General features: G+C 42.8%; 1 protein-coding gene across 1 annotated transcript; it reads right to left on the minus strand.

The window, feature by feature from the left end:
* LOC115162666 (dnaJ homolog subfamily C member 17) lies at window positions 1–12,883 on the minus strand. The gene is made up of 8 exons (XM_029714160.1): window positions 12,642–12,883; window positions 4,371–4,440; window positions 2,698–2,756; window positions 2,495–2,582; window positions 2,323–2,399; window positions 891–1,073; window positions 729–750; window positions 1–524 (listed from the first exon to the last, which is right to left on the minus strand). Exons 1-8 carry the CDS (start codon window positions 12,723–12,725, stop codon window positions 316–318), a joined length of 792 nt encoding a protein of 263 aa, XP_029570020.1. The 5' UTR covers window positions 12,726–12,883; the 3' UTR covers window positions 1–315.
* Window positions 12,884–14,514: the final 1,631 nt, after the last annotated feature.

Raw genomic sequence — 14,514 nt, forward strand, 5'->3', positions numbered from 1 at the left:
TTCTGTAAAGGAGATGTTTATTCAACAGACAATTCATAATAAAAACTACAAGATGTGCTTCATGAAACTAAAGCATCAGGTGTGTAGTAGAGTTGGGTTGTGGCTGGGCAGAGCTGGACTGGGGCCAGGATTCATTGAAAGGCTTGTTAAAGCGCTGTGCCCTGCACTACCGACAACGTGCCTTTTAAAAGGCAATTTCCCAGACAATTTCCCAGGTCGCAGATGTCAGCTCAAATGGAAATGACCTTTAAAATGTCAAGCACTGTGCGCTTATAGACAACACACCTTGGATTGAATCCCAGCCTAGGCCTGGTATTAAGCTGCATTCTCCTCGTCCTCTCTCTGCATCTCATCTATAAGTCTCTGTCTCTCTGCTGCCTGTCTCATCTTCATCAGCACCACGCTCTCGTAGTCCCGCTCGCTGCTCAGGGCGCCCTGCAGGGGAAGACAGACACAGGGACAGGTTAACACAGGGACAGGCAGGTTGACGAAGGACAGGTACAAAGATTTTACAACCAGTGATCCTTACCATGGTCTTTTAAAAGGCTTTACTTCAGTTACCAGTGTAAAACGTTCAAAATGAAGAACAAACCATCTGCTAAGCTGTTGCATTAATAATGGGATAACACGGGTAAAGAGTGCAAATGCAAAAATACAATGTTACATAAGTGGAGCAAATGATAACACTGTCTGTCACTGCTGCTGTCGGTGTATCTGTCTGTTGTCACGACCAGAGAGAGGAGAGAACCGCTTCAGACATACACAGAGGTATGAACAACAGCATGTGAAATTTATTGTCAATCAGTGTTGCTTCCTAAGTGGACAGTTTGATTTCACAGAAGCGTGATTGACTTGGAGTTACATTGTGTTGTTTAAGTGTTCCCTTTATTTTTTTGAGCAGTATATATATATATATATATATATATGGTGTGGTTGAGTGCAGTACCTGTAGATGTGTAGTCTGATGTGCCTGTGTGGTGGAGCTGTGTCTCTCTCTCCCTCTGGATCTGTTCCTTGATCAGCCTCTGTTCCTCCTGCAGCTGCCTGGAACCCTCCTCCCTCAGACGGGCAATCTGACAGAACAATAACCCCAGGGTTAACAAGGAACATCATTCTCCCAAGGATGGGTTCTGGGCCGATATTCACAAAGCGTCTTAGTGATAAACTAGGATCCGTTTTTTTATTATTATTATTATTTATTTTTTTAGAAAGACCAGCTACAGTGCAGTACCACCAGCTCAATAGAATACTACCACCTACTGGTGATCACTCCCAGTCAGTCAGTCACAACACACACGGCCCATAACTACATGCATTTAACAGGCTGAGTGCAAGTCATCATGACTCACATGAAAAGCATCCCAAACCTTTTATTTATCATTGACTTTATGAGCAAAGTGTATCAAGTCATGCAATGTTGCCTAATGGAAATAATAATGATATGGCAAGGAACGAAATCGCTTCTATGGCCTCCAGAGTGGCGCAGCGGTTTAAAGCCCTGCATCGCAGTGCTAGAGGCGTCACTACAGACCCGGGTTCGATCCCGGGCTGCATCACAACCGGCCGTGATTGTGAGTCCCATAGGGTGGTGCACAATTGGCCCAGCATCATCCGGGCTAGGGGAGGGTTTGGCCAGTGGGGCTTAACTTGGCTCTTCGCGCTCTAGCGACTCCTTGTGGCTGGCCGGGACCCTGCAGGCTGACCTCGGTCATCAGATGAACGGTGTTTCCCTCCAGCACATCGGTACGGCTGGCTTCCGGGTTAAGCAGGCGGGTGTTAAGAAGCTTGGTTTGGCGGGTCATGTTTCAGAGGACGCGTGACTCGACCTTCGCCTCCCCAGCCCGAGTTGCAGCGGTGAGACAAGATCGAAATTGGGGAGAGGGAAAAAAAAAAGAATTAATAATAATAGATATGAGATATGGCTGCAGCTTTGTTGTTTCCCCACGTCTTTAGTGAATTTCAAGGTCAATCAAGGGAAACACGTGAAAGTGTGAGTTATAATAACAGTGGTAGGCTCAGCTGTTTGAGAGGGTGTGGGGGCCGAGAATAGAGAGGTGGCTCTGTGTGTTACCTTCACTAAGCCAGTGATTGGAACAGCTGTACTCTGGGGCTGACTGTGTGCAGTGCAGCATTCAGGAGGTTGAGCAGGTGAGCTGAGCATGTGTTGTATATTCTGCTTCATCCACCCTCCAGGATGTTGATTGTTTTAGCCACCTGACTGTGTGTAGATGAGGGATTGGCATTCAAGTGAAATGTGCCTGTATGATCTGTTCTAGGGTCAGAGTAGGAAACTAGGATGCTGTGGAGTTGCATCTTTCTTACCTCTTCCTCTAGAGTTCTGGTGTTTTGGAACTGTTCTGCACTATGGGCCTCAGCCTGGCGTTCTCTGGCCTCCAAGTCTGTGAAAATCACACACACACACCACACACTAAAGCGGCAGTTTTGTGTAACTGAGGGAAGTGATTGTTGAGATGGCACAGGTTTGAGGGCTCACCTAGCTTGATCTTCCTCCTCTTAGCATCTAGCTTGTTATTCCTCTCCTCCGCTTGTTTCTTGGCAGCGCAGATCTTATCGTAAGCAGCCTGACACAGAAGAGAGAAGGACAGTCTGATGTGATGAACAGTTGGAGAGAAGAGGGAAAGAGGGCCTGGTGGGGGGGGTATGGATGATGGGTATCAGACAGACAGAGAGTCTTACCCTGGCAGCAGCATCAGTCAGCACCTCTAGGGCCTGGGACAGCTGGTGGAAGAGATCAGCTGGGGAGGAAACACCAAGGACACTCATGTTCTAGAGATAATAAATACTTTACAATACATAGAAACATACACTCTTTCATAGTCCTGCTCAGTGGGGACTTAAGATGTGGTTAAGGGGACCATAGTGTATGTGTAGAATGTTAGCTTTTAAAAACAGCAACCAAATGGGACAAAGGTTAACAACGCAAGGTAATGATACCTTAGTGAGCTGCTAACACGCGAGGGGAGGTGAGAGGAGGGGAGTATAGAGGAGAGAGGAAGAGACCAGGGGGGTTGTGTGTTGCGTGTGGAGGAGAGGACCGAAATGAGGCAAGGTTCAAAAAACGAGCAGGCGGGTGCTCTGTGATGTCTCCTTGCCAACGCAGGACCCGGGGCTGACATAAACGGAGACATTTCCTGCGTTAAAATGTGCCTGGAGTCTCATGAAACCTGGTTCCCCAATGATCCACTCGCACTTTTCCCAAATAAATCCACCCAGACCTCTCAATCCATCTCCCATTTGCGAGCCCTACGGGGCCACAGGGGCAATCACAAGTACCACACAAATCCCCGGCGCTCGTCTCTATCCACCCCCCCAGCACCGCAAACCCCCAGCTCATAACAGCCCCACTACTGCACGCTTAAATCACTCACTTACGGGAGTTTTTTTTCTTCTATCTAACGGACCTCTACTGTTACTCCTTGTGAGAAAAGCAGCACACAAACAGAAGGCTAAAGACTGTGGTGGAAGTGGACGGGTCAAGTTACCTACGCACATGGAGCAGAGCTGGCTGAATGAAAGCCTGCTGGAGTGCCACATTGGCCGGAGAAGCTCAGACTATTACAGCACAGGGGGTGCAATATGGGGGGTTGGAACTTGACCCCCATCCCTTGGGGCTACAGTCTCAGGGCTCTTAACCTCTCGTGTGAGTGGGTAAATCAGTGCATGTGATGTGAAAGAGAACATTCTTCAACCTCTCCTTTTCATTTCTGGTAAATTTCGCCGTTTTATTCCACTCAGCCCCCCCCATTACTCCCTTATTTCCCATTTTTGACTTAATCAGGAATAGTAAGAGGAATCCAGCAACCGCACAAACCTCACATTAAAACATGCCTTACGACGGGCCTTTGCCACAGTGATTTATTTCCCCTGACGCAGAATTATACTGAAACTTCCGAAACCGGTTGTTGACGTTTTTTGGCGACAAGCCGCGAAGTGCCAAAGGGGCTGACTGGGGAAATGCTAGTCATGCTGTCTGGCTGGGGCTGGTCCACATGGCTGGAGGGCTTGTGGGAAGCCTCTGCTCTGGTTAGCCATGAGGTCCATCTGGCAGCAAGGTCAGACTCTAGAGGGTTTCGTGGAGGAGATGTCAGCATGTAATGTTGTGGGTTAGGAGAGGAGATGCAAGCATGGTGCCTGTTGACAGGGCCACACTGCACATGAATACCCATGTTAACCTCCCAGTCATACAAGACACCAAACACACACACTATATTCTCTCAGCGTGTGCAAGGTCACAATGATGGACGTAGCTAGTTTCGATGGAGTTCAGGTTTTAGAATCTGCCACAGAGGCAGAAGGCCGATATACAAGGTGAGGAGAAATGGACATCGTGCCATGTCATTTTTACTCACCTGCTTTTGGGTTGTCTGGGTTCTTGTCTGGATGGCATGTCAAGGCCTTCTGTCGGTAGGCTTTCTTGATCTACAGAAAAAAAGGGGAGAATGAAATCAGAGTCAGAGTGTTTACTCTTTTAGTATGCATGGACTTAGGTCAGCACATTGTTATTCACATTATGTCCCAGTCCACTATGTTCAGTTGTCTATTGAAACCAATAACCTGGAATGGCCAGATCCTCTATCACTGCGTTGTTGTTTTTAACTGCCCCCAAAGTGGATGAATATTTTTGTAGATGCATGCAGTTAGTTCTTCATTTTGTGCACCTTGGTTGGACTTTGTGGTAGAGACTGTACTATGTTGTTGTTGTTTCGAAAGAATGCCTTCAGGGTTGTTTTTCCTGAATATTCCAAACCGCTGTATGCATCTTGCCAATCTAGAATCTCTGAAATATATTTCCAACACGATTATTCTTTTTCATGCCATCACTGTCCCGAAAAGTGAAATGTGTATAAAAACGATGGTCTCCTGGTAACATAACAAAAATCTGAGTAGAAGTTTGATATGACGGTACAGGGGGTGGAAACGTGTTTAGTAGTTGATAGGGAGTTTAGGCTCTGTTTCACTGGGGCCACATCTTGACTGCTGTCACCTTAATGCTGACAATACTTTTTCAAGAAGGATAAATATGGATTGACAGCAGAGGAAACAAATTACAATAAAACACAAACAGTGCACCATTGTCAGTCACTAAATTGGGATGGCAGCCATTAATATCTTGGGTCTCAAGCCAAAACATTTTAAAATATGAGCGACAAACTTAGGGGGGAAAAAAAGACTTTGGAGCGTTGTAATCTTAAAAATCAGGTTTTAGTCAGCTTCTTTTTTTTACTCAGTTGTTCTCTGGAATGTTAACCGCATTGCTTGGGTTCTTCTGGGCGAGTTAATGACAACGTGTTTTTCATTAGGCGATGTCTACTCCTCCAGAGAGGAAGCAGGACCCATTGAGAGAGAGAAAGCAGCTCTCTGAAGAGACAGTGCCCAGCTTTTCAAACCGCTCATCTATGCCCAATGAAGACCTCCCGTCCGAATCAGCCCTGCCAGCATTCTGCATGCTTTCACCTCCCCCCTTTCTAGTGATGCGGGAAAAATCAATACAGTTACATATCGCAAAATTATATTGATACTTTGACTGCAAATATTTTTTGGGTGCTAGGTAGCATTAGCTAGTGCTAGTTAGCTGTATCTGTGCCAAAACTCTGGTATTTTTCATCTTATAGCTTGCTCTCCATCTTCTTCACGTGAGCCAACATGTTTTCAGCACTTATTTCCTTGACTGATCAAAACTAATTCTCATGCTCTCTCATCTCTCTACAGCAGACATATGGTGAGCAATATGTTTGGAACAACAAATCGCAATAAAATTGCAGTATCGAATTGCAATACATCGTGAGAATCTCAATATATATTGTATCAGCAGCTAAGTATCAGGCAGCAGGTAGCCTAGTGGTTAGAGCGTTGGGCCAGATCGAATCCCCGAGCTGACAAGGTAAAAAACTGTCGTTCTACCCCTGAACAAGGCAGTTAACCCACTGTTCCTAGGCCGCCATTGTAAATAAGAATTTGTTCTTAACTGACTTGCCTAGTTAAATAAAGGTTAAATACTTTTTTTTTTAAATCATGATAATGTTGTATTGTGAGGTCCCTGGCAATTCCCAGCCCCGCCCCTTTCACCACAACCTCACCAAAACTTTTTTGCACTATTGTATCTGAGGAATGTGCCAAAACAGACAGCGCAGACCGACTGACTGGCTGGCTGTTAGTAAACTGAAGAGGCTATGGTAATGCATCAGCAGTCAGAGAAGACATTTTAACTATCTGGGGATGAGCCTATCCTGGTCTGGACCTGGTGTGCTGTCCAGAGAGGGATAGACAGGGTGGGATCGCTCTGTGAGGCTACACATTATTACAGCCCTTCACTCAGAGAGCTTCCTACATACAATAACATTCAGGTCAGTAGAACTATTTCAAGCAGCAACGCTTCCCCCTCAGCCTCCTGCCACCTCTCCTCTCTACTATCCAGTCACTTTCTGCTCTGCTGCATTTCTGGTCTCCTCTCCTGGACCACCTCCTAATCCTACTCCTTCTCTTCTCATAATCCCCCCCCCCAAAAGTTCAGCACATTACCTCAGCCAAGGAGTGAGTCAGCGTCAGCAGTGTATGTCCTGTTTGGCAGCGAGCTGAACGTCATGAGAAGCTCCTGAGTTACGCAGCGCTGCCACTGCCCAAGAGAAACACATCAGCCGGTTGAGAGGTCAGGTCGTGACCTCAACTCACATAGTGGATTTGGCCATCACCAGACCAATCTGCTGATGTCTCCGTCATTTTGTAAGGTCAAAGTAGGTTTCTCCAGCTGCCCGGACATCTACCGAGCTCTTGAACAAGAGCAACCTGTCATCAAGCACGCTGTGCTGAAAAACATCCACGCTAGTAATTGTAACACCGTCAGTAAATCAAATCCCTCAGAGTGGTTACCTCACCTCCCTTTAACAAGCTCCACAGAGGCCCTTATTCTCATCGCCTTGAGAAGAACTGGGCTCAGGGGCTGGAGGATGGGGTGGGGGAGAGATCCCCTCTGTGTTAATAACAGCCTATTTGGTAAATGCGTGCAAGCACTCCAACAGCAGAAGGACACCCCCTTGGGGATTACTGACTGTGGGTTTCATAGTGCTGTGCTCAGCACTGGGGCTCCATAAGACCAGCCAGACCAGTCCAGTGCCAGGTCCCCCCCCTGCTCCGCCCCATCTCCCTCATCTACTGCTGGCAAGTGAATACTGCTCCCTTAGCCCTGAATTTAGTTAAATACATCATTGGTCCCATCACTGATGTAACACGCAAGCCCCAATTGAGGTAGACCCAGGGTCATCTGTACATGCCAATGTGGCAACTTTAGAGTAAGCTAATTCAGTGATAAGGGAAAGTAGAAATCTCAGGTCGTGACAGGTCCTCTTGAGTGAGGAGGATCAATAACAGTGGCAACTACAGGTCTGCTACTCATTACTGTTTTTACAGTGCTGGATATCTTAAATAAATTATGAGAATGAGACTTCTTAAAAGGAGCAAATTAACCATAAGACTAACAAGGCGCGGACAGCCCAGTACATCACTGGGGCCAAGCTCCCTGCCATCCAGGACCTCTATATAAGGTGGTATCAGAGCAAGGCCCGAGAAAATTGCCAGACTCCAACCACCTAAGCCATAGACCGTTCACTCTGCTACCGTACGGCTCAGAGACAGCCTCTACCCCCAAGCCATAAGACTGCTAAATAGCCATAAGACTGCTAAATTGTTAAGGGTAATTGCACCGTAACGGATTTTTCACTTAAATGTAGGCCAAACAAAAAACATTGATTTCATTTTACAAAAACACATTTACTGGAAGAACTGCGCAGATGCAAAGTTTGATAACAGAATTTCGGTAAAATCTCCCTCAGTTTTTTGCTATTATTTTAATGAACTCTGCCCCCAAACAAAACCAAGAAGTTAAAGATGCACTACAATTCTAATAGTTCTCCTAATTTCAAGTATAGCGTAGAAAATCATTGTACCATCTAAACCACTGTGAAATATATTTTCCATATACCAAAATATTGTATTTTCAGCTGTTTGAAGCTGGTGTACAAAACCAAAAGTAAAAGATGCAAAAACTAAACTTAAAAAACAGGAAGCATAGAAATAGCGCACATAGAACAGATCTACCGCTTCTTAGACTTGCTTTCAATAACTTACATTTCTATATGAATTTGACCAGGTCGCCCAAAAAAGTACATATTGCAGCTTTAAGACACTTGAATAATGCAACACGGCATGTAGAAATGTTGAAACTTAATTACTGTTTGCCAAAATGTCCATTACAAGCTAGAACACTTTACAAAGCAAGAGGACAAAAAGGTAGCTTCCAGCTTTGTACGCTAACTTTCGAAGCTAACTTACAGCTAAAGCTAAGATCAATTTACTACACTAGTACCTTGTTTGTGATATGCTAACCATAACGCAAAATATTGATGATTACAAAGCTGATTGTGACCAAAAACGTTTGTCTCTCCTGCCTCACATCACTCCCAGTCAAGATCATCTTTGCTCGAGCCTCAAACTGTGAGTGAGACAGCACGCACATTTATAAAATAAGAGATTGCTTCTTCTATGCAAATGTTGTTGATCAGTACAATAAAAGTCCCAAATGGAGGGGACACAGATTGTTTTTCATCTGTAGCCCCGTGAAATCAGCCAAAACAATCTCAATAACTTAATGCACACACACACTCCTACTGAATATGAATAGGCCTAGGCTACATCTTGATTTGTCCAGTTTATCAATAGAGACCTACCATTCAAATCAATTATTACCATTATGTTATGTCGATAGATAGGTAAAAAAAAATATTTTAAAAGTCAAATTGACTGCATGGTTGTATAATTGATACATTAATGCATACATACACAAATCCAACATTTCAAATGTGATGATATGGAACTCAAAAGATCTGTCTGGATAAAGTACCATTCTGGGAGTTAAGCTAATAGGCCTTCTTTTGCCATGCGAGTATCGTGATACTAAACCTACTGCAGTATTGGTATCGAAGTCTACATTCTGGTATTGTGACAACACTATACTACTGTGCTACGCTGACTAAACTTGTGAACCCTATTGTGGTTTGTGACTAATATGATTTCCCATTGTAGCAAAATCAATTGCATGACTTATTTAGAAACAGAATTTAGAGTTTTAATCACTTAATAATTAATAAACTACATTTATATTAGAAAAAACACTAACTATGTTAAGTCTACCTTTACTTTGTTACTTCTGTGAACTTTCATTAACCTCCCTCCTAATGAGGGAGGGAAATTAGAAAATATCTTTAAAATATGTGGGTTTTAGGTAACTGAATTTAAGACTTTTTCTGCTAGATGTTTTCTAAGACCCCTTTTCCATCTGTTTGACCAGAAATCAAAGCCTTTGTCTATTCCTTATTTTTAGGCTGGATAATGGCTAGACTCTTATCTTTCATTTGACACCCAATTTAACAGGCTCCTATGAACTTCACGTTGGTGCTCATGGGTCATTTACTTTAATTAAATGGTTACCTGAACTATGTGCACTGACCCTATCTTGCACTGACTCCATGCACACTCACAAGACTATACATGTCTATATACACACTCACACAGAACCCACACACATTCACAAACACTGCATACGCACGCACACACAAACAACACAAACCTTTACACTCATATACTGCTGCCAAGTTACTTTACCCTGCCTTCATGCGCATATCTACCTCAAATACCTCGTACCTCTGTACATTGATCTGGTACTGGTATTCCCTGTATATAACGCCATTTTTGTGTGACTATTTTTAGACTGCATCGTTGGGAAGGGCTCGTAAGCAAGCATTTCACGGTAACATCTACACCTGTTGTATTCGGGCATGTGACATAAAATTGAATTTGATTTGATAATCAAGCCCATCCCTCCCTCCTTAGCAGTGGGCTATTTACTTACAGTACCAGCAGGCACACAGTAGCCTAATGGTTGGTGCATGGTGAAATCAGGCTCTCTCTGCCACCCGCTGCCTGCCACAGTCTTTACTGCATGCCCACATCTTGTACTCATTACCCGTCTGTAGTGCCTATTACAGCTGACAACTGGCCCCAACACAGCCACAGCAGGACCCACATGGGTGGCTGATTAACTACCTGCTCTGCAATTGGGCCATCCTCCTAAATTACACTGATCTGGCATTATTAGAAAATGATCCGCTGGAGAAAACACATGCAAGGAAGAAAGACAGCGAGAGGGAGTGAAAGAAGGAGAAGGGAGTGGTGCAGGGGGAGAAAGAAAAGGAAGTGATAAAATATGTACCGAGGTCAGGGATATAAAGCGGATCATGGTGTGTGTGTGTCTACTAAGATGTAATTGCGGTTCAGCTTCCAAAATGCGCCCTGAGCTGAGCATAACTCGCCTGACAGGAACATTTGTTTGGGACAGTGATACAATTAGCATGAGTGGGGCCTGCCAAGGGCCAGTTGAGTTACTTTCCTTGTGTAGGTGAGTGTCTTCTGAATTGATGCAGGCAGGCAGCAGAGTGCAACGGTGGGATGCACAGTGAAACGCAGCCAGCCTGGCAGTGTGGGGGTCACTCTATTCAGTCCCACAGCTAGCTAAGCTACAGTACCATGAGCTGTTTTAGCCACTGAGGCCTAACGTTACTGCAGTCAGGGAGCCAGACACGAAGAGCAATGAGAAGGAGAGGAAGGAGCTCCACATGTAAACGCTGCGCTGTCATGATAAAGTCCATAAAGACATCTGCTGGTGAATAATGTCTGCACATAACTCAGATATATGTAGACACAATCTAGCCGTCTTAAACAGTCACACTATAGGTAGGCTATATTGTGCTTTATTAGCCAACAGAAATAGCACCAGGCAGCCACATTGCTGAATCTTATTGAATTTGTTGGTGCCTAAACTGTGTTCGGTCTTTTCCCTTCCTCTGTAAAACAGCCACTTCTTTATCCCTGCTGATATGCAGGAGCATGTGGCTGAAAAGTGATAGCTGGCCTGTTTAACTGTCAGCTACAGGAGAACTCTGTGGCAAAAATAACTCCAGATAATGATTCACTCAGTGATGTGCATAAACCACAGGTTCCAAGCCACCAGCTCCAGCTCACTAACTAAAATATCTGCAATTCAAAATGAAATGAATTTCAAAACCAGAGATAACGACAGAGAACTCAAACCAGGAAGAGTAACAGGAAGCCAAGATTCATCAGGGAATGGTTTACAAGCTGTTGCTAAGCCCACATTAACATGATCTTGAAAGAGTATTTCCTCTCTCAATGATAAACAGCAGCCCTTCTGGTGTAACAGTGGGAGAAAACAACTGTGACATCGGTCTTCTTAGATTGCACCACTTGGTTTCACAAAGTCTACCAGTCCCCACGCACTGGTGTATGGACTACTGCTCACCATCTTTCCTGACCATCAGCAAACCTCACAAAACTCGGCTCCCCATTTCAGGGACTCTTTCTGTCCAAGCCACAACCACTAACTTCCCTAAAATACTCCTCTGAGGTGGATGAGACTTTGAAATCCAATTAAGAAATTGAATTATTCCCACAATTTGGCAGCAATGTTAATTTCCTTCTGGCCTGCAGATTTTAGGAGCTGGAAATGTAGCACGGAGGTGGTCGTGAAAATGATTGGATTCGGAGACACATGTAGCAGGCCTATCACCCATGGAGCATCGGCAGGGAAAATAAGACAAGGGAAGGGGAATCTTCCCAGAGCAAACCAAATACCCATGTCTGCACATAATGTCATTCCCGTTACATTCTGTTTCAATTAGGTGGAGCAGCCTTTTGTTTTAGCAAGCAATCAAGCATGATACTTGTTTAACATGCAGACTGCAGTACAATTTCTGATTGGCAAACAATAAGAGATATTGAGGAAGATAATTTGTTTCTTGAACTTATCCAAATGCTGGCTGAACCGGTACTTGTTGGTATCCCTTGGGAGAATCAAACAGGACCTTCTTATAGTGCTAGACAAGGAGGCCACAGTCTCATTTTGGCAACATGATGATGAGTCTGATTTATCATTTCAGAAGACATCTGCTCCAGGAGGTGTTGCACTTCATCTGCATGCTCCCTTCAGATACAACCCACATCTACAGAAATGGCTGGCTCTGTATTCTATTAATAAAAACTGTCATAGGACCACCAGATACATTGAATTTTGAACAGTACTATGCCGCCACTTAGCGGCCATTTGAAGATACTTTACTTAGAACACACAAGACCTACAGTCTTGGTAAAACTATTGCTAATGACATTATCCATGATGTACAAAATTCTGACCTAACAAAACTATTAGGTAACTAACGTTAGCTTGCTTTGTTCATAACCAACCTAGCTAGTAGCTCTGGTCCAGGGCTAAGTGCTAGTCCCTCTACTAACACAGCAGAGACAACTCGTTGTTGTTGTCGTCGCGTGACTGGATCAGAGCTAGCTGGCTTAAGTATAACTACCCACTTCCGTCCATGCTAGCACCTTTTGGAAGAGCAGAGCTAGGTCATTAGCTATGTTATTATGTACCAACTTCAAAGCAACTAGCTAAGTTACACAAGGCGTCAAAGTTTGTAAGCTAGCTAGTTAACGTTAGTTATCTAAAGTAGCTAGTTAGCAAGCTAGATCCTTATTGCTAGCTAGCCATCACTCACCTCTTTCGCTGTCGCTGTGTCTTTAATACCCAGTAGACCATATAGGTCCATCTGTAAAAGGTCTTTCGCTGTCTTTCCTGTCATGTTATCTTTCTTTCATACAATATAATAGCTACCAAAACAAACGTTAAATCAACGTCCTATATATGTTTGTTGTTGTAGCACGTATGGGTTGAATGTTTCGAACTTCCAATTCGGACTCATTCACTTCCTGAAAACATATAATTATGGGATGTGTAGTTTAAGTGCACTACACGTAATTTATTATCGAACTTGCACGATATTGTCGATTTAAAATGATACGTATTGAATTACAATGATATTTGCAAGCATGTTGATCTATTTTGTTTAGTGTGGCATATTCAAATACTTTTTTCTGACTTTAAAGGGATCAATTTGGGATATCATTGTGATATGAAAATGTTGTAAATAATGAACAAATATTAACTTTTTGGTGTCAAAGTGTAATATTTATTTACCTATGCAAACTGTACCAGACTGGCCATTATAATATGGTAATTGTTATGTATGGAACGACGTGCTGTAAGTCATACTGTATGTTGTTATGGTTTACGACAGTGTGCTGCTTTACGGATGAATGGGTTGTGAGAATGAGTTTTTATTTTTATTTTATTATTATAATTTGTTGTTTTTTTTAAATGTATTTTTTTTTATTAACAGTAACATGCAAAACATAAACATAACAGCCAGAGGGAGTCCAAAGAAATTAGAACAAATTTAAATAAAACTATTACACATTATATCAAATCAAATGCAGACATATAGCGAATACATTTTTTTGATATTTTGTTTTGTATACGTTTTAAAGACTCTAAATAGTTTGCCACATCAGATAAAAAAATTAAGAAAAGGGCCTTTTTCTTCATAAATTTTGATTTGTGTATGAAACATTTTCCTAATAAAATAAAGAGATTTATGACATACTCACGTTAAATTGTGGAATCAGTGTAGTAAAATAATATGTCAAACTTAGAAATTTCAATGGTTGTATGCAATTTGTATGCAATTTGAGGCCAAGATATAGTTTTCAGTCCAGAACACTTCACTATATAAACAATTACAGAATAAGTGTTCAATAGATTCAGTTTCTCGTTCACAAAAACTGCATTCACTGGTAACATCAAGTATGTATTTAGAAATCAAGCTATTACACGGATAGAATCTATGGATTATCTTAAAGGAGATCTTCTTCACTTTATTGGTCACCATAAATTTGTGTGGAGTGAGCCAAGCACGGCGCCAGTTTACATCAAACGATGAAGCCCAACAAAATATCGCAGAGGGAATAGACTTCCTGTAGAAAATATCCCTTAATAAACGATTGTTGAATTTCATATCTTGATATTGTTGATATTCCAAAATATGTATTATTCTGAAGTAAAGTTTTTATCCCACTAGGTATAGCTTTAATAACAGTGTCATATTCCTTACTTGAAACCTCAAAGTTGTATCTTTCCATAAATTCTCTCCGTGTAAATAGATTCCCACTATTATCAACTAATTGGCTGACAAGAACAATGTTTTTCGAGAACCATTTATGGTTAAATAACATCTTGTTTCGTGAGAATGAGTGTACATGTCATTAAACGAGAGAGTGATGTACAATGTGAAACCGTGCAGATGTGCGTTCGTACAGCTACTCTAGATATAACAGTAATATTAGGACATAATTTAAAAAATTTTTTTTAACTATGTTTGAAACAAGGGTAAGAGAGGGTACATTCATAAACATCTCATATGGGTTATTATGGCATAATACACTCTGGTTTCACTTCTGGATGACCGGATGTGGGCTTGTGGCTTACAGAGGAAGATAATGCAGCCAGTTTCATGGAAAGCCCATTATTGCAGC

Source organism: Salmo trutta, chromosome 25 (genome assembly GCF_901001165.1).
Source record: "Salmo trutta chromosome 25, fSalTru1.1, whole genome shotgun sequence".
Taxonomy (NCBI): Eukaryota; Metazoa; Chordata; class Actinopteri; order Salmoniformes; family Salmonidae; genus Salmo; species Salmo trutta.

Coding starts and splice junctions, on each gene's coding strand:
- LOC115162666 (XM_029714160.1), bottom strand. CDS start 12,725: ATGACAGGAAAGACAGCGAAAGACCTTTTACAGATGGACCTATATGGT. Junction 2,757..4,370: donor CCCAGACAACCCAAAAGCAG/GTGAGTAAAAAT, acceptor TTTCCTCCCCAG/CTGATCTCTTCCACCAGCTG. Junction 751..890: donor ATATATATACTGCTCAAAAA/AATAAAGGGAAC, acceptor GTATGTCTGAAG/CGGTTCTCTCCTCTCTCTGG.